General features: G+C 41.3%; 13 protein-coding genes across 13 annotated transcripts; 4 read left to right on the top strand and 9 right to left on the bottom strand.

Moving 5' to 3' along the window:
* Positions 1-533: 533 nt before the first annotated feature.
* Positions 534-3,341, top strand: PAS_chr4_0269 (Essential nuclear protein with a possible role in the osmoregulatory glycerol response; the record flags this gene model as incomplete). The annotated part of the gene is made up of 1 exon (XM_002493637.1): positions 534-3,341. The coding sequence occupies one exon, from the start codon at positions 534-536 to the stop codon at positions 3,339-3,341; it is 2,808 nt and encodes a 935-aa protein (XP_002493682.1).
* Positions 3,342-3,374: 33 nt separating this feature from the next.
* On the bottom strand, positions 3,375-4,136 carry PAS_chr4_0268 (Hypothetical protein; the record flags this gene model as incomplete). Its single annotated transcript, XM_002493636.1, has 1 exon — positions 3,375-4,136. The coding sequence occupies one exon, from the start codon at positions 4,134-4,136 to the stop codon at positions 3,375-3,377; it is 762 nt and encodes a 253-aa protein (XP_002493681.1).
* A 450-nt stretch (positions 4,137-4,586) lies between these two features.
* Positions 4,587-4,970, top strand: PAS_chr4_0267 (60S ribosomal protein L26; the record flags this gene model as incomplete). The annotated part of the gene is made up of 1 exon (XM_002493635.1): positions 4,587-4,970. One exon carries the CDS (start codon positions 4,587-4,589, stop codon positions 4,968-4,970), a length of 384 nt encoding a protein of 127 aa, XP_002493680.1.
* A 522-nt stretch (positions 4,971-5,492) lies between these two features.
* PAS_chr4_0266 (uncharacterized protein) lies at positions 5,493-7,001 on the top strand (the record flags this gene model as incomplete). Its single annotated transcript, XM_002493634.1, has 1 exon — positions 5,493-7,001. The coding sequence occupies one exon, from the start codon at positions 5,493-5,495 to the stop codon at positions 6,999-7,001; it is 1,509 nt and encodes a 502-aa protein (XP_002493679.1).
* A 289-nt stretch (positions 7,002-7,290) lies between these two features.
* PAS_chr4_0265 (uncharacterized protein) lies at positions 7,291-7,723 on the bottom strand (the record flags this gene model as incomplete). The annotated part of the gene is made up of 2 exons (XM_002493633.1): positions 7,291-7,407; positions 7,670-7,723. 2 exons carry the CDS (start codon positions 7,721-7,723, stop codon positions 7,291-7,293), a joined length of 171 nt encoding a protein of 56 aa, XP_002493678.1.
* A 451-nt stretch (positions 7,724-8,174) lies between these two features.
* Positions 8,175-8,912, bottom strand: PAS_chr4_0264 (Dolichyl pyrophosphate (Dol-P-P) phosphatase with a luminally oriented active site in the ER; the record flags this gene model as incomplete). The annotated part of the gene is made up of 1 exon (XM_002493632.1): positions 8,175-8,912. The coding sequence occupies one exon, from the start codon at positions 8,910-8,912 to the stop codon at positions 8,175-8,177; it is 738 nt and encodes a 245-aa protein (XP_002493677.1).
* A 101-nt stretch (positions 8,913-9,013) lies between these two features.
* On the bottom strand, positions 9,014-11,626 carry PAS_chr4_0263 (Karyopherin beta, forms a dimeric complex with Srp1p (Kap60p); the record flags this gene model as incomplete). Its single annotated transcript, XM_002493631.1, has 1 exon — positions 9,014-11,626. The coding sequence occupies one exon, from the start codon at positions 11,624-11,626 to the stop codon at positions 9,014-9,016; it is 2,613 nt and encodes an 870-aa protein (XP_002493676.1).
* Positions 11,627-12,126: 500 nt separating this feature from the next.
* On the bottom strand, positions 12,127-12,693 carry PAS_chr4_0262 (GTP-binding protein involved in beta-tubulin (Tub2p) folding; the record flags this gene model as incomplete). The annotated part of the gene is made up of 1 exon (XM_002493630.1): positions 12,127-12,693. The coding sequence occupies one exon, from the start codon at positions 12,691-12,693 to the stop codon at positions 12,127-12,129; it is 567 nt and encodes a 188-aa protein (XP_002493675.1).
* Positions 12,694-12,955: 262 nt separating this feature from the next.
* Positions 12,956-14,101, top strand: PAS_chr4_0261 (ER membrane glycoprotein subunit of the glycosylphosphatidylinositol transamidase complex; the record flags this gene model as incomplete). Its single annotated transcript, XM_002493629.1, has 1 exon — positions 12,956-14,101. The coding sequence occupies one exon, from the start codon at positions 12,956-12,958 to the stop codon at positions 14,099-14,101; it is 1,146 nt and encodes a 381-aa protein (XP_002493674.1).
* A 57-nt stretch (positions 14,102-14,158) lies between these two features.
* Positions 14,159-16,477, bottom strand: PAS_chr4_0260 (uncharacterized protein; the record flags this gene model as incomplete). The annotated part of the gene is made up of 1 exon (XM_002493628.1): positions 14,159-16,477. One exon carries the CDS (start codon positions 16,475-16,477, stop codon positions 14,159-14,161), a length of 2,319 nt encoding a protein of 772 aa, XP_002493673.1.
* Positions 16,478-16,902: 425 nt separating this feature from the next.
* On the bottom strand, positions 16,903-18,384 carry PAS_chr4_0937 (uncharacterized protein; the record flags this gene model as incomplete). Its single annotated transcript, XM_002493627.1, has 1 exon — positions 16,903-18,384. One exon carries the CDS (start codon positions 18,382-18,384, stop codon positions 16,903-16,905), a length of 1,482 nt encoding a protein of 493 aa, XP_002493672.1.
* Positions 18,385-18,660: 276 nt separating this feature from the next.
* On the bottom strand, positions 18,661-19,635 carry PAS_chr4_0936 (uncharacterized protein; the record flags this gene model as incomplete). Its single annotated transcript, XM_002493626.1, has 1 exon — positions 18,661-19,635. The coding sequence occupies one exon, from the start codon at positions 19,633-19,635 to the stop codon at positions 18,661-18,663; it is 975 nt and encodes a 324-aa protein (XP_002493671.1).
* A 190-nt stretch (positions 19,636-19,825) lies between these two features.
* On the bottom strand, positions 19,826-21,310 carry PAS_chr4_0259 (Delta(9) fatty acid desaturase; the record flags this gene model as incomplete). The annotated part of the gene is made up of 1 exon (XM_002493625.1): positions 19,826-21,310. One exon carries the CDS (start codon positions 21,308-21,310, stop codon positions 19,826-19,828), a length of 1,485 nt encoding a protein of 494 aa, XP_002493670.1.
* Positions 21,311-21,416: the final 106 nt, after the last annotated feature.

The following is a 21,416-nucleotide window of genomic DNA, read 5'->3' as shown; positions in this document are numbered from 1 at the left end:
TGAAAAATGGATAGAAGTTGAAGTAGACTGGAAGGCGCTGGGAGGCTATCTACAGAAGTGCGAACGTACTGATTAGGTAATAGGCACCGTGGAAATGTCTTTAAATCTTCGTGTGCTGAGCTCAAGCATTCGGTGGAAACCAACCAAGGAGGTTGCAGTTACTTGGAATGTGATTGATAGGTAACGGCTAAGAACCTTTTTTAGAAGCATAGACAGTGTTTGTAGAAAGATACCTCAAGATTGACCAAGCGACCACTGGTTAGTAGGCTCGCGGAAGGCCAACTACCCACTAACCGAAGAAGGTTCAACACTCTAATGGATACTTCAAAGAACTGGTAAACTTTCTCAGACTCCTCTACTTCTCACTAGAGCTTAATTTGCCTGAGTCCTCCCTTGCACGTTCTTTTTTGGAACCATTGTTAGATGGCTACACAACGACCTTGTAGTGACTTCTCGCCGCCCCAATATACTAGATTAAGAACTCTCATCTCTAAGAAAAATAATTTAAGCTCCTGTCACTAAATCTATCCATAATGAATCGACACGAGATCAGATTGCCCGGTAGTTTGCTGGATCAGATTCGGTCAAATGAAGAGAGCTCAGTGAATGGATCAGACGTTCGGGATTTTACAAGCAAAAGAAAACGCCCTCAAGTCAATAGAAAGGATAAGAGAAGACAGCTTAGACAGGATAAAAAAGAGAAACACAAACAAAAACAGAGATCTGCAAAAGCAAACAGTCAAAGGTCAAAGAAGGTCGATGAAGCGGAAACACTGCTGAAGAGCAGTTTAAAGGCAAAGTCTGAGAATACAGAAAAGACCAAAAGTGTCAAATTTGCAGACTTTGATTCCGATTCAAGCGTTTCAGATGCAGCTGATCTCTCTACTGATAGCAGTCCACTAGAAAAATTAAAGGCACTCAAGGCTGAAAAGAATATTAGTGGGCAATCTACTGAAAGGGTCGTCAATTTAAGTGATCTGAGCGATGATGAGGTATCTGATTTAGGCGATAGCTCTAAAGAGGAAGCTGAGGAAGAAAATTTGATTAATGATGATGGGGAGGAGGAAGAAGACCCTTTGGCCCAATTGGCAGCTTTGAAGGGCAAATCCAGATCAACTAAAACTACGAAAAGCACGGAGAGAATCATTTCTCTCAGCGATTTGAGTGATGATGAGGTTTCTGACTTGGATGGAGATGAAGATGAAGATGAAGATGGAGATGATGAAGAAGTCGATGAAGATCAACTAGAGCACTACGAAGAAGAAGAAGAAGAAGAAGAAGAAGAAGGAGACACGAACCAGAAGAAACATAAATCAAAGTCAAAAAATGAAACCGTTCGCATATTGTCCCCTCATGAAAGAGCCCTAATAGAAAAGGAAGAAGAAGAAATGAAGTACTACGCAAGGAAGCTTGGTCTTAAAGCTGATTCTAAACTAAACAAGAATGACGAAAATGATGCCATCGGTGGATTGCTAGACGGACTGGATACCATATTTGATGGCAGTCAAGAACAAAGTTCAGGATCCGCTAGTGAAGAGCAGGATGGTGATGATGAAGAATTTGATTCTGATGAACGAAGGGAGTTGGCAGAAATGGAAAAAATTGAAACATCCGATAGTGCAGCAGATTCAGACTCGGATGAAGGCCCCCGAGTCAAAGAAAATCCATTTGTTGCACCTGTCTCCCAGTCATCAAAATACGTCCCCCCTGCCTTAAGACGAAAACAAACTCAAGACTCAGAACAAGTCCAAAAAATCATCAAACAGGTTAAAGGCCCGTTAAATAAACTTACAGAGCAAAACATGATGACTATAGTCAGTCAATTACAACTTCTGTACAATGATAATCCCAGGCAGGTTGTCACTGAGGTGATTACAGACGTTATTCTCAAAACTATCATGACGCCTGGGCGTTTACTGGATGGATTTGTACTGGTATACAGTGGTTTAGTGAGCGCCATTTATAGAAATAGGTATGAGTTTGGTACTCATATCATTCAGGTTGCTATCACGAAGTTGGAGGAATTTTTTCAGGGGACGTTATCAGTTGAAAGCAAAGAAATTGTTAACCTGACTTCATTCATTGGTTTTTTGTACAATTTTAATGTTTTTGGTTGTAAGCTCATTTATGACATAATCAGGGAAAGATTAGTGACAGATTCCAATGAAGTGAAAGTTGAGCTTCTTCTGAAGCTCATAAGATGCTGCGGATCCAAGTTGCGTTCTGATGACATCAGTTTATTAAAAGATATACTCGAGCTTTTGAATAAAGATTTTGTCAACTCTAAGCAGTCTACAAGAGCAAAGTTCCTGATTGAAACGATGACCAATTTGAAGAATAATAAATTAAAGGGTTTTGATGTCGAAAATACTGCGCAAATGATTGTTCGGATCAAAAAGGTACTACCTATAGGGAAGATAGTTGAACCTATCCAGGTTTCGTTTGATGATATATTGCATGTTGAAGACAGAGGTAAGTGGTGGTTAATTGGATCAGCTTGGAAAGGTACAGATTCTACCTCAGTTGAAGGAGATGAAACGCAAACAGAGAAGACAGTTGGGAAATTTCAAGTCAATGATAGCTCAGACTTCATGGTAGATAGTGAACCTAACTGGCAAGAACTCGCTCGAACTCAGAGAATGAATACTGATGTCAGAAGAGCCATTTTCATTAGCATCGTTTCAGCCGAAGATTATGTTAATGCGTTTGAAAAACTGGAAAAGCTCCGGCTCAAGAGACAACAGCAAAAGGAAATACCCCAAATCCTACTGCACTGTGTTACTATGGAAGATACATACAATCCATTTTACGGATTCCTTGCTAAAAAACTGTGTGAAGACCATATGATGAGGAAATCTTTTCAATTCACTCTTTGGGACATCCTTAAGGATTTTGAGTCCCATGATGATAAGGATAATGATAGCGACACGGGATTGGCATTTTCTTTTCATAATGACGAGGAAAACATAAACGAGGAGACTCAACTAAAGAGAGTATTGAATTTAGGACGTTTCTTTGGTTTTCTGTTCGGCCAATCGTCATTAGCCTTGCATTTATTGCGAAACGTCAACTTTTTGACTACTTTGGCAACTACCACTCTGTTTTTGGAAATCATGTTCATTACTTTCCTAGATCAACTATGCCTGAAGAAGGATCTACAAAAGCTGCAACAGGCGCTACAAAATTGTAACGAACAACCATTGCTATTGAAAGGTCTCAAGTACTTTCTACCGGAAAAAGTCCAGAACAGTCAATTAACCAAGGGAAGGAAACAGAAAGAAAGGATTAATTGGGGAGTGGAAAGATGCGAAGAGATTATTGATCAGTTACTCCCTGAATGATTGATCTGTTTCTATTCAACTTAGATGATCACATCATAATTTAGTACCATGAGTATAGTTGAATGCCAGTTCTTGGTGTCTAGACACCGAATGAATGACCCTATCATTGTAGATGCAAGCTTCCATCAGCTCTTCTAAACTGGTCACGCTGTCATCTAGACAGGAAAGATTCAAGTTTTTGAATTTCTGAATTGTCTGAGGATCTGTCAATGGATCGAATACTGATAGCTGCCCTTTCTGAAGAGAGACAGGCAAGTAAAAATAAGATAAACTTTGTATGAACTCATTGTTGAAGTTTTGCTTGCCATGATTGACCATTGCTTGAACAATCTGGGAAGCTTCTTCGGTTCGGGACAAACTTATTATGTAGTCAAAGTATTGGGCAATTCCTGACATTCCTAGATCGATCAGTACCCTTAGGTCCCCTGAATTGAGTGAAGAGGTATCTAAATGGGATACCGGCAACCCATACACGGGCCTTGATTTCAAAGACCCCTTCTTAACTAAGCAATTGAATAGGACCGGGAATGTTGAGTTCAGTTGATGGTCAAATAGAATAACCGGATTCATCGCGTCAACCTTGGAAATATGACTAGCACATTGTCGTACAAAGAACTTGCTCTCCAATTCTTTTCCTGGTGTCAAAATGAGATATAAATCAGCCTTCAACTCGCTAGAATCTGGATGGAATTTGGATACCACATTCACTTGAATTCCGTGATCGGTGAAGATCTTATCCAAAGCCCTAACCTGATCATACGAGAGAGGGTCCGATTTGAATATTACTACGTTCATACGAGCTAAGAATAAATGGAGAAGTGAGAGGGAAATATGAGATGGATCTCCGGAGCTATTTAAACAATAGAACTACTTTCCCTTCACCCCATATGCTCCTCGTTCTCCAAGACAGATAATAGCATGTGGAGGGGTTATGGAGTGAACAGATTATGTAATCAGTCATATATGGGGTCCGGAGTACACTTGATTGCATGTGATGTACTAGCATGTGAAGCGTTCCTCCCAGATCCTGATGGAGGTTTATCCTCCCAAGAACGCAATAACCCGCGCGTCAGCCCTAATCGTGAGTTTGTGTCCCAATGTGACTGCACTAATGTAAGGGTGTGTAATGTAATTTTCAATTTTTCCTTTTTGGTCCATACACGCTCGTCTATTCTGTCGCTCCTTACTCAAACAAAAAATTTCAGCACAATCCATACAATCTTCCTACTTACTCTATCAACGAAAATGGCCAAAGTCAGTCAAGACGTTTCATCTTCCAGAAGAAAATCCAGAAAGGCATACTTCACCGCTCCTTCATCGGTGCGTCAAATTCTGATGTCTTCTCCTCTGTCCAAGGAGTTGAGAGAACAACATGGTATCAAGTCCATCCCAATCAGAAAAGAGGATGAAGTCCGTATTGTCAGAGGTTCCAAGAAGGGCCAAGAAGGAAAGGTTTCCTCCGTTTACAGATTGAAGTACGGTATTCAAGTTTCCAAGGTCACCAGAGAAAAATCCAACGGTGCTTCCGTCCCATTGAACATTCACCCTTCCAACGTTGTTATTACCAAGTTGTACTTGGATGACAACAGAAAGGACTACATTCAAAGAAATGGTGGTAAGCTCGAGTAGATGTATAGTCATAATGTAAGTGTACCGAAGTATCACCGAGTGTAGGGAAAGTCAACTGTAGATCAAGGGTTTCGATTGTTTTGAGATGTTATGGCAAAGTGATTAGGTTCAGGAAAGCTGAGGATATCAATGACACAGACTGTTGCCTGTTGTTAGAAAGAATGGGCATCAAAGTAGCAGTTTGCGGAGGTTATCTCAACTACCTCTCGATCTTTACATGTCGACTTTTAATGTTTCCCGATAAGGTCGACGACTTTTCATTTACATCACGAAAGAACATCAAGTGATCAATGTATTCCAAAAGGTTTCCAGCACTTACTGTCGACGCACTCTTGAGATCTCATTTTCCTCCGTTGAATCATAGTAAACTCACTCTCCTTTCTACCTCTCTTTTCCCCCCACTAATATTTAAATTACCTCCAAACACCGGAAAGGCTTCGCGTATCATCACTCGTCTAGTAATACAACCGTTTCCCCCACAACTTCAAACCAACCGCAAGCTCTTCTTCCCCAGATCTACCAATGACCGAAGAAATTCAAGAGCCCGTTATTCCAGGAAACTACTCAGCTAGGAAACAAACAAGATGGGAGAAACTGGACACCGTCAAAGGTAAAAAAGCTGTTCACCTGGATGGAATTCACGACAGTGTCGATTCCACCTACATCAGTCCAGGTCAGCTATACTCCACAGAATCTGGAAGAATGTTTCATGCTGGTCAAGTCTGTGTTTGTATCTGTGGCCAACCTGCCAGAGGAAAGACAAACCTATCTATTTCATTATGCCGATACCTGAGATGGTTGGGCCTTAAATCAAATTTGTTTCATATGGGCAACTATAGAAGGGCAAAAACTGGCACTATTACAGATGATTTTTTCAAACCTGTTCCAGATACTGAAGAGGCATTCAAAATGCGTAAAGAGCTTACGGAGTCTTGCGTTCAAGATATGAAAGCATTTTTTCAGGGCGATCATGGTCAGGTGGCCATATACGATGCGGTTAACGCTATTTCCAAAGAAAGAGTAGAATTGGTAGAGAGAATGAAATTGTACGGCATTCGTGTCCTGTTTATTGAATCACTGGTCACTGATGATAACCTATTACGGGCCAACATTCAGGATGCTTCTAAGTCTCCCGACTATCAGAATTGGGATAGTAAACAAGCTGTCGAAGATTATAAAAAGCGAGTGGAAATGGTAGCTCCACATTATCAGGAAATGAACGAGCCTTCTTTGAGTTATGTCAAATTCATCAATTTCGGTGAAAGACTTATTGTCAAAAACAGTAATCACGATTTCCTTACATCGAAAATTGTTTTCTTTCTGATGAATTCAAAGATCAAGCGTGGATCGGTTTATATGGCCCGATGCTCCAATAATAAGTTAAGTTTCAAGAGCGATCCACCACTCACAGAAGCAGGTAGAGAGTACTCCCAAAAAGTTATGAAAACTGTACTAGGTCATATCTCCAAGTTCAAGGGAGAGAACTTCTACCATAATGTTCAAAGACCAAAAATTGAGGCCACAAAAAGGCAACCGGCTTATGGAGTCGATGGTCAGCATGAGAATTCTCTAGTCGTTTGGACCTCTGTGAGACGCAGGACGGTGGAGGCTGCACAGATGTTCAAAGATTTAGGAATCACCACGCGTCACAGACAGCAGTTGACCCAATTGAATCCTGGAGATGCTGAAGGGTTAACTCTTGAAGAATTGAAAGAAAAATTTCCTCATGATTATGAAGAGCATTTGGCGGACCCATACCATCACAGATACCCTCGTGCAGAGTCTTACCACGACCTGGCTGTCAAGGTGGAACCATTACTTTTTGAAATGGAAAGAATGAGGGGTGATGTACTAATCATTGCTGACGAGACTGTGCTACGTGTTTTGTATGGCTATTTGATGGCATGTCACTCTTATGACATTCCAACATTGAAGTTCCCAGAGAATGAAGTTATTCAGATCACTTATAATGCCTACACTAATACCGCAACAAGAATCCCAGTTGAGGGTTTAGAACAGACTGAAGATTAACAGTTTATGTATTCTAGCATAGTTGTATACACTAAATAGTTGGTCATGTCATGAAGTCGATTATTTATTTATATAGTAATATGTTCTTGAGGATAATGTCAAGCAAGATTTGGTATATTATTGTTACTAAACCCAGATCTAAGGTGAAAGGAAAGGTGGTTTTAAGTTATTGTTTGTAGCATGGGATTTCACAGTAATGCCGTTCACATTGTTAGGCTATCGAAGATTCACTTATTATGTTATGGGCACTTAGTAACATAAAAAGCTAGGCTTCCGGTTGCGGCCATATCTAGCAGAAAGCACCGTTTCCCGTCCGATCAACCGTAGTTAAGCTGCTAAGAGCCTGACCGAGTAGTGTAGTGGGAGACCATACGCGAAACTCAGGTGCTGCAATCTCTTTTTTGGCCTGACAGTTTCATTCATACTATCTATGCAATGATGGTACCTGCTTAGCTTATTCTTCTTGAATTACTTGCAGGTTTGGCTCGTCTTGTTACCCGGTGCAACATATATTGCTGCTTCATTTACAATCTTTTAGCTTTAAATTTCAATTACTCTTGGAAGTACATGACAGATACGATACAATCTCAAAAAATCTGCACGCTGTAGCGTAATTCTACCATAATTTCTAAATCTTTATCTTATTTCTTACGATAGTCCCATCATACGCATAAACACCAAGAAGAATGCTGAGTCCAGATCGGCAGTATCAATAAACTCATGCACAGCGATTAAGTGTGTCATGCAGGCGTCAATTCTGTCATTTCATCGCTTTGGGATGGAACTGCCTTTTGAAGATTATTTAGTTTCACGATTACATTTTATCTACGCCGAGTGATGGTTGTCATCCAAAAACTGCTGCCAGTGACTGATAACAACATGTATGGCTGCTAAAATTCTTTCCGGGTTTTAGCTACATCTCATATTATCATAGCTCTGAAATTTAGACTATGGAGTCCAAAAAATGCACTAATACAACAACTATATGCCAAGAAAACGTCTCATCTGAACAAAGTGTTGATTGGTAGGATCAAAGTGTCAAGTCTGCTCTTCACTCGGTGTCAAGCTCAATTCTTAGAAAACCAGTCCATGCAGTACCCAAAACCAGCCAACATCTCTCTTTATATCATTGAAGACACTTGATATGCTAACATGCTTATTTTAACATTAGTATTAATTCCCTTTCTTCTCACTTTCACTCGTTCCCAACTTACATCCTTTACACCTTTCCAGCCATTGTAATCTCTCTTCTTTCAACGTCAACCCTCCTTCAGCCCAAGAGTCTTTCACACTCAACCAGCTGGAGAACGGCCAATTGACTACCCAATTGACTAGGCTTATAGCTCTGGCAAAGGAGATGAGAAGGAAATAGCATGTACCCAGAAATGCACCAAGGGATACGCCCACTGCAACTTGTTCCAAAGTGTGGTAAAACAAGTAAACTCTTGAGGCGCACACACAATACGCGGCAAGAAGAAAACATAGCGTTCCAAACACTTTCATTTGCTGGGAAGGAGCTTTACCTTCTGATCTTGACCATTGTAACCAGAGCTTGAGGACAAAATAAGAAGCGAAAAAGCCCATAAACTGACTGTGAGCGCTTGGCATTCCATATTGAGTGCCCAAGAACTCATTAAATCCGTTCCCCACAACCCGAAAGCCGGCTAGTTCACTGGCCAGCTCAGGCCTTTCCTGTTTAAGCGTGTTTTTGACTAGACTGTTGACAACATCATTGGCTACATGACCAGCTGCTACAATAACAGCTTCAATTTCACGCGTACATACAAACCATGAGAAATAGAATACCAAAATGAAGATTGGAACCAGTGACCACACTGCCGCTGCCAAAGATATTAGATCGGACGAATCGTACAGGACAAACGTGTGGTCAAATGGTACTAAGGCACTCATGCTAAGATGGGTGAAGAGATTCCAACGCTTGATACATAAAAAGAATCGAGAAACTATATGGTTAACCAACGACCTTAATCAATATTGCATTATATGTTATATTATAGAGACAACTGCTTTTTCTGCTGTTCTCTGGCCCATCTGGCAGTGTCCTTGGTAGACTGTTGGAAAGAAGGATTTGACCTCGTGCTCTTTATAAACTGTGTCACCCAATCTTGCGTGTAAATTTGTTTGATTTCCCCATTAGGGAACATCAAAGCAAGATCACCTAGAATACCCACTGCAGATCGACTAACGGTGTCAGAAGAAGACATGTTTATATCCGAATAAACTGATAATAAAAAGTCCATCACCTGCTGGGTGTAGGGGAAAATGGCTTCTGGATGTGAATGCAATCCTCCAATAATGCCGACGTACGCGTCCAATACGGACTCTCTCACGGTAAGGATGTAGTCCAAATTTTCAATTGAACCATCTTCTACCTGCAGAGATTGAGCGCTTGCGCAAATGTTCATCACCACTTCCAGATATGGTAAAAAGTGTTCACCAATAGACGATGCAATGTCTCCAAAACATGACAATATTATAGGTCTTAAATCTCTTTTGATGTTTTGATTCATAAGAGCAGCTCCCAAAATATTAATCAGGTTAGGAACATATGGAAGGATTCCATCACCGAGTGAATGTGAGATATCAGCAATCAATCCAATAGCCGTATTACAAACTGGAGACTCAATATTCTGTAACGCAGCTACCAGGAAAGGCAAAAATGCATCCATGTATTTCACAAAGCCCTTCTCTATTGCCGTGGCAATGGATGAAATGGCTATGAAAATGTCCTCCTCAATCAGAGCATTGTTTTCTTGCGCTTGCAACAGTCTTAAAAACAATTCCATCAAATTGTCAGATACAGCGCTTACTTCTAGTCCTGCCCGACGGATGACGTTGGTCAGGAGACTTAGAATGCTACTTTGGAGTTCTTCCAAGTTTGCCTTTTCCTCGGCAGTTTCCACATGCTGTTGCATTTGAATGGTGGCTTCCAATCTGTTCAAAACCTCTGACGCAACCTGGTTTACTATGGGCATGACATCATTGGAACTGTAATACACAAGGGTCGCTAGGGTTTCATATGCAGAGGTACGAGCAGAGTACTCATTCTCTTCCGAACCAGACAATTTGATAAGTGTTGGAACTAGAGTTTCATAATATTGCGACATTGGTGTAGTTTCCAATTGCGATCCGTTTGCACACAGTTGTTCCATCAAATTAATCAAAGTCCAACAGCAGTTGGTTGAAACTTTGGGATGGTCAGCCAATCCTTGTACGACCGCTTGAATAACGGCTGGCAAATGTTGATTGATATCAATGGCATCAATGACCAGGTCTGCAATTCTTCCTAAGCACCATGCTACAGTTTCCTTGACATGCAATGATTCATCTTGCATAAGCTGCAGGATTGGCTGAAGGGCCTGTGAGATCAAAACCTTCAACTGCTCTCTATCAGGACCATCTAAGATCGACCCAAAAGCCATAACAGCTGCTTCCTTATTCCTCCACGTAGGGCCAGTTAGGTTTCCCTCGACAAATTGAAGCGTTGGCTGGACAACATAGTTTCCGGTATTCTGAGCAAAGAGCTGCAAACAAGCACCTGCAGCCATTGCAACAGACCAACTATCGTCTTCTGCGTCTTCATTTTGTCTTGTGAGTAGTGTCAGGAGGGTTGGCAGAACATCTTGGATTGCCACCAATGCAAAGTTGTAGGATGTCAGGTCTTCTGCCGCAGTACCAGTTTCGGCATACTCTTCCTTTTGTAAGGCAATTTCTAGCTCCTCTTCACAGACAGTGCTCCAAAATTCCACGGCCATACAGGCGACTTTTTCGTTAGAACTCTGCATACCAGAAACTGTCAATCCATATAACGCTCGTTCCATGTAAACGCTCATATACGGGTAATATAAACTCATGATTTTGGCAAGAGCACCAAATGCACTCGCTTGTAACTCTGGATCATCTGCCTGGGTAGTTTCGCAGACTACTTGCATGATAAAGTTTCTTTCTCCCTCTCTTTCAAAATTATATCTGATAAACTCCAAGGAGTTCACTAAAGCATTTATGGCGGTTAAACGTACTATCTTCGAAGGTTCAGAGGCTTGAGCACCTTGAACAATGGCAATTAAAATTCCATTAGCCTGGGACACTACACCAGCATTTAACGGGTCTGCTGTCTCACAGATGTAACCAATGGTCAATAAGGAGGCACGTTTAACGTTCACTGGTTTGTCAGCCTTTGTGTTTTCTACTATAATTGACATGAGCTCTGGCCATTCAGATCTAGGTAACTCGATATCAGCAATAGCAGCTACCAACTGAGCCACGGAGTTGGCCACTCTGGTATCCTCCGTCAAAAGAGCCTTTAATGCGGTTTCTTTGATTTGCTTCTTAGCTTCAGTCTCCAACTCTATCCAACGGTTAGCTCTGGCTTGCTTGGTCCTTTCATCCTTGGCAGTCAGCTGGTTCTTCAAGCCCAAACCAGCGAGCATTCGAACTTCAGTTCGTTCATTCTCGTCCGCCAACGTGTTGGTTAAAAGTCTTAAATATTCATGGAAATTACTGTTGAGAAGCCCATTAAGTTGATTCTCTGCTTCGGAACGCTTGTTTGCATCCGTAGCCAAGATTGCGTTCTGGAGAACTTGTGAAATGTTGATGTCACTCATTGATAGACTAAAAAAGGTTAGTAGAAGTCCGAATAAAAGAGGCAGTCAAAGTGGATGAGGAAGTGCATGTGAGTATGGTTTTTTCTCCAGGATTTTAACACTGTAATTAACAACATGTCTGGGCTTTCACCAACGAGTGTATTGCTTGATTTGTATGGATAAACCCAATTTAAAAGAATTTCCCCGGTCGAAGCTCATAGTGACAAGTGGAAAATACTTCACTGCAAAAAACTGACCCATGCATCGCTCCTCCGCCACACCATCCTGATTGACTGATACTTACTTGAGTCTGCAAGCTAACACGAGTTTTCCTTGTCAATTAGTTTGTTGTATGGGTTTGCTTTAATTTTTGGGATTTGTTTAGCCATCCATCGAGCGATGTCTCGAACATTAAAGAATACAAGATAATGCCTGATTTGGGTTTCCTCCTATATAAACGATGTATTTACTCTAGGCAAGGACCAGTCAGTAGTATGTATACTGAGCAACTGAAACAGTTCTCAGAGAATGTATAGCCTCTTCTTTACCTCTTCAACCACCCAATCGATTCCTTGGTGTAAATTTTGGCCTGTGTAAGCACTCACTGGTAGGACGTTCCAGCAGTGATTCGTTATTTCTTTGAGATGCAATTCTTCCACTACATCGGACACAATTGCATCCAGTGATTTGTCTGTGGGTATGATATCGATCTTGTTAAGTAGTATGAGTAGGTTACAGCCGACCAATCTGTCTTCTTGAAGAACTTTTTCAAATTCTTGGAAACTCTCTCTTAACCGGTTAATTGCTGACACGTCAACTACCCACACTAACGAGTCTGTTCTTTCAAAGTAATTGAACCAAAATGGGCGTAAAGTTGATTGGCCTCCGATGTCCCATATGTTGAGGGTAAACTCTTGATAACTCAAAGTGTTGATGTTAAATCCCATTGTAGGGGAGACCTCTTTGACGTCCTCATTCAGTAATGATTTGACAATTGTAGTCTTTCCAGAATTATCCAAACCCAGAAGAAGCACTCTAATCTCTTTGTCTTTCAACTTTTGTTTCCTAATGATAGAAAGAAGTCCCATGATGACCCTGGTCCAATAAACTAAAACGAAAAGTGAGACCGAACGGAACGCTTACTTTCGTCAACAATGAAGGCCTGCTTCGTTAATGAGTTCCGATTGAACTTTTCGTAGACGATCCTCAGTCTGGAAGAACGGCTGTTTATTAATTCCCAGAAAAGAGCTTTATCTTTAAACTACTGGTCTAGAGAAGATTTGTAAGCATCCAGCGAAACCATCTCCTCCTTACTATAGAAGTTCTGGCCACATTAAAACAATTAGGTAGATGAAGATTCTGTATATCCTTCTAGGTATACTTTGTTGTGTTGCAGCCTCGTCAAACACAGATGATGATCAAAAATCAACTCACACCAACAACTGGGCTGTTCTGGTGTCGTCATCCAGGTTCTGGTTCAATTATAGACATATGGCGAATGTTTTGAGCTTTTATAGGACTGTCAAAAGATTGGGTATTCCAGACTCTCAAATCATTTTGATGATGTCCGACGACGTGGCCTGTAACCCGCGTAATGCCTTTCCTGGTTCAGTGTTCAACAATAAAGATAGAGCTTTAGACCTATACGGTGATAACATAGAAGTGGATTACAGAGGTTACGAGGTCACCGTTGAGAACTTCATCCGATTATTGACCGACCGATGGGGACCTGATCATCCCCGTAGTAAAAGATTACTCACAGACGAAAATTCAAACATATTCATATACTTGACCGGTCATGGTGGTGAGGACTTTCTTAAATTTCAAGACGCGGAAGAGATTAGTTCCTATGATATTGCTGATGCTTTCCAGCAAATGGCAGAAAAGAAAAGGTACAACGAGATTTTCTTTATGATTGACACTTGCCAGGCAAATACAATGTATTCCAAGTTCTACTCGCCCAATATCCTTGCTGTGGGATCCTCACGATTGGATGAAAGTTCATATTCACATCATTCCGACACCGAGCTTGGAGTGGCTGTCATCGATAGGTTCACCTATTACAACTTGGAATTTCTGGAACAAATAGAAAAGGACTCGAACAAAACTATGGCTGATCTTTTTGAAACCTACACTTTTGAAGATATACATTCACACGCTGGTATACGAACAGATCTATATAACCGAAACCTCTCTAAAGTTCTGCTCACCGATTTCTTTGGAAATGTCCAAAAAGTGGAGGTGGGTAACTTAGAAGATGATCTCTTATACCTTGCAATGACCAACGAAGATGGCTCTCCAAAACAGTTTTCCGCTCAGCTCTCACAACATCGCCAGACTAACGTTTCATCTGACCGTAAACCAAGGCCACTAAACAAAGACAGCTCTAAAGAGAACTACATTAATCTGGAGTCTACCGAACCTCCCTTGGTTAGGAAACTTCTCATCGCATTATTGCTGGTTTCTACTCTTGGGTTCACTTACACGCTTAAATAAAATGGAAGAGATCATTTAATTAATAAATAGAGAAACTACCCAAATGAAATAAAAAATTTAGTACACATAATCTGATTCCTTATCTTTATCCCACTTTTCCTTCTTATCAAACCATGAGAGATTTGGAAGGGACGAGCTAATTGAATCATCATTGTTATCAAAACTGATCTTCTTTTCGTGTCTCCTATTACCCATCTTAAACTTTGAGTAGGGCAAGTTTTTCCCTGAATTAGGAGGAGAAATGTGATTACCAAATGGCTTTGAACCAAATGGTCTTGAATGCTTGTCTTCGCTGTTTCTTCTTTGATGAGGAGGAATATAGATGTCCTTTTTCACCTTTTCTTTCTCCTTAGAGCCTTTATCCTTATAACCAATCTTCATAGTTGTATCAAATTTTTCTGCAAGAACTCCTTGGTCGAAATCTCCCTCCAAGACAAAGAGCTCGTCGACATCGTCGTCATCAGTGACAATTGCACTTTCATTGGGAATTCCTTGAAATTTCACAGGAGATCGTAATCCAGGAGGAACATACTTGCCAGTGGCAGGGGTATTAGTATTGGCCATAGCACCCTTTGCCATCAAGCCAGTCTTCTTATGTGAAGAAAAAGATCCCTTGAAACTATCTCTGGCTCTCTGATTAGTGTGAAAAGAAATACGGTTGGGTTTATAGGAACCGCCAACACTAGTAGACTGCTTGCGTGGCATTCTATGGTTTGACTTCTTTCTTCGTCTCCACGCTTTTCTCTGTGGGTTGTAGTTATTACTTTTGGTGTGGTAATGTTCCTGGTACTGGGGGGAATAAGTGTTACCGTTTCCATTGCTGAAACTACGGCGATAATATCCTGGCTTATTGCTATGAGGATGATAATGGTTTTGACTGCTTGGAGTATGATATGTCGAGTAAGATGGGGGTTGGTTTTGGGTGTTATGACTTTGATGATTAGTAGAATTGAGTTGCAAACCATGGTTTGTGTGATGAAAGTTCTTGGTCTCCTTGTTTACTCTGTTCTTTTCAATTTTGTCCATGTAGTTGTTGAAAACAGATCTTGGGGTTAGGAAATCTTGACGCTTGAAACCATCATTACCGTTATCAATATCATTATCAGCATAGCCATGTTCTGAGTTAGCAGGTTTCTTGGTTACTTTAATATCAATATTGTCGGAAGTAGGGACTCCCAGTGGTCTTCTTGATTTCAGCAAGCTATTAGTTTGCTTGAACGAAACAGCCAACGATTTCTCTTCTGTATCTGTTGTCTCTTGAACAGGAAGGGAGGCAGGCTCTTCGGAAATTTCTACTACCTCCAACTCCTTCTTCTCCTGAATTTCACCGAGTTCATCAGTATCGTCGAAGGGATGAAATTCCTCTTCGATGGTGAGAGACTTTAATTTCAAAAGTTCCTGTTTCATGTTATAAAGGTTTCTGTTGTTGGGATCTAGCGTAAGAGAGTGTCGTAAAACTCCGAACAGATCAAACGACATGGAGGGGAAAATATCAAATAGTGTCTCTCTATTTGAAGCGAAATGTAAAAACATCTTATCGGAGCCGTTGGCCCTTTGGAACGGATTCTTTCCAAAGACGATGTTCAAGAGGCAAATACCAATTGACCATACATCAGCCTTTTCAGCATCATATGTCTGATCAAAGTACTCGCTATCATTCTTATCAAACAGCTCTGGAGCCATGTAGCGTTCACTGCCAACATCAAAATCAGAGGAAAATTTGGAAGTGGTGGCGAGACCGAAATCGGAGAGTTTGATTGACCAATCTTCTGCAATCAAGATATTCTCTGGTTTAATATCTCTATGATAAACTGAGTGTGCATGACAGTACTCAACAGCTTCAATTAGCTGCATCATAACATCAATGACATCATGCGTGGATGAAGGACCAACTCCATTGCGAATTGCCTCGTATAAGTCTCCCCGGGAGCAGTATTCCAAGACAATGTAGTTTTCAAATGTGTCGTAGAGGGTTGCGATGTTGATATGCAAGCCCAGCTTGCGCAAAATATCAACTTCTAATTTGGTTTCCCTGATTAAGTTAGTCAAATTTGTTGGCTCCTTACTCTTGTCAGCAGAATCAGGATGTACTGCATCGACGTTGACCAAACTTGTTGCATCGGTGGAGGTAGTCGGTACAGAGTTATTGTCCGAACTGGCAGTATCGGATATGTCACTGAAATTGTTCTTGAGTCTCATCTCCTTGTATCGTGTGATCTCATTAGGAGATGCCACATACTTGACAGCCACCAATTTGTCGTTTTCTTTGGTATCCTTGGCTAGGAACACGAGGCCAAAGGAACCTTCACTGATATCCCGTACCTTGAGGTAGCGGTTGTTCAGTAATGCTCCCTCGGTTGTTGTCCAAGAGCCCATGATGCCAATGAAACTGGACTAAACTTTAAATGGAAGGGGTAGTGGGAAAAAAAAACACACAGTACAAAACGACTTTAAAGCACTAAAAATCCACTCACGTGCCCGCCTAACGATGATTGAGGTATGGTAACAAGTCAGAAAGGGCCACCTCAAGTTTTATAAGGGCAAAAAAAAAGTTCTGGGCAAGAGTGTAGGATTCGTTATGACTGATTTCTAGGGAGAGTACGATGGAATCTTAAAGAATGATGAGAGATCTCTGGGGAATCGCGAAATCGCACAAAAATACTTACGTCATCATTAAGGAGTTGATGGGGTAAACGAGAATACGGCCAAAATAATGTTTGCGGTGGTGGTTGTATTATGTGAATGGTGGTGGTTCAACCGCTGTTGACTTGCCACACGTCCCAGTAAAACTATATTTAACTCTATTCCGTCATTTTAACTCCATACTCTTTCTGTTTCTCGGCGGGTAAATTCAAGTCCTCTAGGTTGAGATGTTGTAAGTTGGGGTTCTTGAAAACGGGCTTTCGCATAACAGGGGGTTTGGAAATTCCCCTATTGTTCTTGTAGTTTGGATGGATGTTTTGTGACGATGTATGCTGCATTTGTTGTTGTGGTTGTTGTTGAGGTGGAAAGAACTGTACTTGATTATATATTGGTGTCCTTTGTTGTAGATATGGAGTTGTGACCGTCCCACCTGTAGTAGCGACCATCCCAGTGGTGCCTGTTGGGTCGTAATAGTTATAGTGGGGTGTGTTCCCTGGGTGTAGATATACAGGGGTCTTAATGTACATTTGAGGAGCAAATGCCGTCGGTTGTGGTTGCATTTGGACCTGGGATGGCAAAGAAGCATACGTCTGGTAGGCTTCAGGTTCGTAAGCTGTCTCGTAATATTCGGGATTCATTCCGACGAGATATGGATCCTCGTTTTCTTTGAAGTATTGATCATTAAAATAGCTTGAATCTGCCACTATCTGCGATTCTTGAGGGGAGGCGATTTTCTTGTGTATCAGTCTTGCGCTAGTAGGTATCTGGTCATTCTGGACAATCTGAGATGTGTACAAGGGGATCGTCTGGTTGACCAAATACTCATCGTTAAATTTCACTTTCGAAGGAGTAGCACTCATGAAAAAGTCCTGGTTTAGATCCAGAGCAGATTTTGGTTCATGGAAATAGTCGTCCGCAGCTTGGAAATAATCAATGGGGAAATCATCCGTCTCAGAAGACTTTTGATCAACAGGAACATTACTGGCTGTAGCTGGAATAAATTCCTCTGTTTTGATCGGATTAGAAGCAACATCGGCAGTCTTTACTGATTTCCATTTCGTTTCCAGATGATTCGTAATTTGGTCAAAGAGAGGTTCACTCCCACTTGATTTATCCATCTTGAAGGAAAGAGCAGGTTCTTTTACAGGTTTAGTGGTTGCCGATAAATCGTCTGACTCACGCTTCATATCTCTTTCCAAAGCATCTGCAAACAGCTTATCATGAGGCACACTAAACCAGAAAAATACCTTTTGCTTCTTTTTAGTCCTTAAACAGGCATTCTTGTGCAAAAAGCTCAGGAATTCAGATTTCGGAGTTTCCAAGATGGCATCCTTATTGCACTTGAGGTTCCTCAAATCACTAAATATCCCCTCTTCAAACTTCTTGCGATCGGTGACTTCCCTACCAAACTTCTCAAACTTGTAGGATATACACCGCACTATATCTGTTCCAGTGATGTAATAAAGATCATTCCAGTAGACACAGGAAACAAATCCTTCGACACTGTTCAGGTAATACCGCCTAATGACCTGGTTCGGCTGCCAATTGGCAGGAGCTGTGGCTAGGAAGAACTTCAGGTCGTCAATCAACCGCAAAGATTCCTCAACGCAAGAATCAGCCTCCGACTTTTCCTCTACCATTATCTGTTTAAGATGAGTAGAATGAACTGGAAATTTAGATACGGCAATTCCTTTAAACTGTAACCAAGCCTAATCTGAAACACTATACACTTGTGGTATAAAAGAGACTTGAAACAGACCTGAAACAACAAACAACAAAATAACGTCGTGTACTAGGTCCTGAAACTAGGCGCAAAAAGTCGACACCAAGGTCCAGTCCCAGCAACGGTTTCAAATCGGGCAGAAAAGAAAATGCTTATGTAATCGGATAAAGTGTGGTATGGTATTGATAGCTATCTATATACATTCATTTATTACCCTTTGGCAGTGGGATTTCAAACTGTTGCTGATTTTGACAGCCTGGCTGAGGTCACCTCGTCCCAGGTGGAGAATGCAGTATGTGAATGCAGCCAGTTTGTAGTCCACAACCGAGCCTAGTGACACATCTCTGGCCTCGTTCAGTATACCTTCGAACTGATTGATAATATGGCAGGCCCTGTCTATGATTCTTTTCCTCTCAAACTCCATCTTAGACGATAAGCCTGAGTATCTATCCGTAAGTGACCCCAAATATTGAGCAATATTAGGGTGTCTCAATTGAAAGCCGTTTCTTCTAATGGAGGAGTTCAATATCCTGGAGTATCTCAGAGAGTCTAGCCAGGAAATGCCAATATCGTGTGATAATACAACCGGATCCTCTTTATCTACTAACCCATATAATTGCACTGTCAATTCTTTAGGAAGCTCAAAAATAACCATTACCAGCCACGCATCAAATAGCACTCCGTCAATTAGCTCAATTAACATAGTTTCTTTTACATTATTGGCTCTGGAATCTTGAAAATCTTTAACTGTCTGATAGGGACGTACTACTCTTTTCTGTCCATTGAGGTCGTCCTCGACTAGTAAGGGGAGTTCTGAGTCGGGAGATGCTTGGTACGCCATTACCACCATACTGGTCTCCCTACCATGTTCTCCGCCAATTTGAGGAAGCTTGAGACCATTCTTGACACACATGATTAGACATGTCGACAAACACAACGGGTCCACCGGAAGAAGTATAGAGCTGTCGTAAATACAGGGGCTCAAAGAGTAAACTCCAAGTTGAAACTTTGCAACTGCACTTACTCCAGTAGACTGGAAACTAAACCTTCTAAGTTCAAAATAAGACTCATCAAATTCCAATTGATCTGCATCCTCATCTGATGAGTACACTTTTAGTGGGAAAGTGTCAAAAACCTTTTTGACAAGGCTAGGAACTTTGGTGACCATTAACAGGTTAGATCAACTACAATAGAAACCGAGATTTCTGATACTGAAAAACTCGCGCAATGTGCATTCATTACTGTCGACACCATCTGATAAGATCCTCTTTGGATACATAATAGCTCCCCATAAATAGTATATACAAATGATATTGAAAAAGGTTGAACTTGTAATTTAAATGTGTTACTGCTCGCTCTTAGGCGGCTCCTGCCGTAGTGGAAGGCGTTTTCGTCATCGTAATTTGTTCTCCGCTTCGAACAATTTTCTTTCCCTCTGAATCATTCTTCAGTGGTACGTCTTTATTCTCTTTCTGTTGTTGTTTCCATACTTCTTGTTCAGAGCCTAGAATTACAGCAATCCTCATTGTGGCTAATAGGTTTCTAGCTGCATTGGAGTGGGAGTATACAGCACCATTAAAAGCATTAGTTGCATCCTTCCCAATAGAAGATTTAATTAACGCCACGCCTCCAGGATGATCATGCAAGAATGGTGTAACATCGTGGACAATTCCACTAATCACTACCAAAGCTCGTTCAGGTTGGGATTCCTTAGCTAATTTCGAAAATTCAGCTGATGTAAGTGTGGGTAATTTATCAATGCGTATCCCCCAATTCAATTGAGACCGTTCCTTGTCCAAGATTCGTTGAGCTTGTTGTACTCGCAACTGATTGATGGCCGTAGTTGGCGCAGCATGAACATTATATATCACGCCCAACGCATTTAGCGTAAATATGACCCATTTGACAGGGTCAAAATCATACCATTCCACACCATTACGACAATCAGAAGGAAACTCATGGTGAAAGTTGTGCTGTCCTTCTCCAAATGTGATCAAAGAGAGTAAAATGCTGTTTCGGCTGCTCTTGGCATCATCAAAGGGCTGATCTCCACAGCAGTGACACAACGAGTTCACGGAGAATATTGTATTCTGCACCAAGAAGATCTTTACCAGTCCACCATAAACAAGCCCACCCGCAAAATCTTCAAATAACCACCAGCCAATTATTGCGGGAATTAAGATACCCGTCACTAAAAACATGTGGAAATAATTTTCATACTGCCAAAGTATCACAGGATCGGAGCTTATATCCTCAGACTCGCTTTCCTTGATTGCCGCCTGTACCTTTGGATGATGTATCAGCAACATCCAACCAAAATGGCTGTACCAAAAACCTTTTCGGATGTTATGAGGGTCTCTCTCGGTGTCGCAAAACCTATGATGAGCTCTATGAGAAGCACACCACCATTTGGCGGAACCAACGCCTGCACTGGCACCTACCATGGCAAACAGAAAGGACATCTCCTTGGTGGTCTGGAATGATCTGTGTGCCCAATACCTATGGTAACCCATAATAACAAACGTGCATGTGATAATGTAATTGAACCCCATCCAGTAGAATCCTGTCCTGGTCAAAGGCACCGTCAAGGAGCCCACAAGCGCCAGCAGAGGTACAATTACAACGAGAACTACATTCTTCCAGTGAATATGACGATACCAGTTGGAAATTGTCCATTTGGACTCACTGATGTGTCTCCTGATAGTAGACGCAGTAGTGTCATGTTTGACCTTTCTACGAGTCTTCTTCTTCTTGGAAACCTTAACCTTGAAGAACTCTGGTTCGGTAGGCTGCAAGGCAGCCTTCATATCTTCCTCGCTGTACTTTGCAGTAGGAATATCCATGCCTGGAATCAAATGGTAGGTTGGTTTGCCTTTGTTCTTTTTAAGGTAACTTACCTTTCTTTTTATAAGGTTCGAGAATGCCGAGACACTTATATTAGGATCTACA

This window comes from Komagataella phaffii, chromosome 4 (assembly GCF_000027005.1).
Source record: "Komagataella phaffii GS115 chromosome 4, complete sequence".
Taxonomy (NCBI): Eukaryota; Fungi; Ascomycota; class Pichiomycetes; order Pichiales; family Pichiaceae; genus Komagataella; species Komagataella phaffii.
Note: the sequence above shows the minus strand (reverse complement) of the source record. Positions and strands in the feature narration are given on the sequence as shown.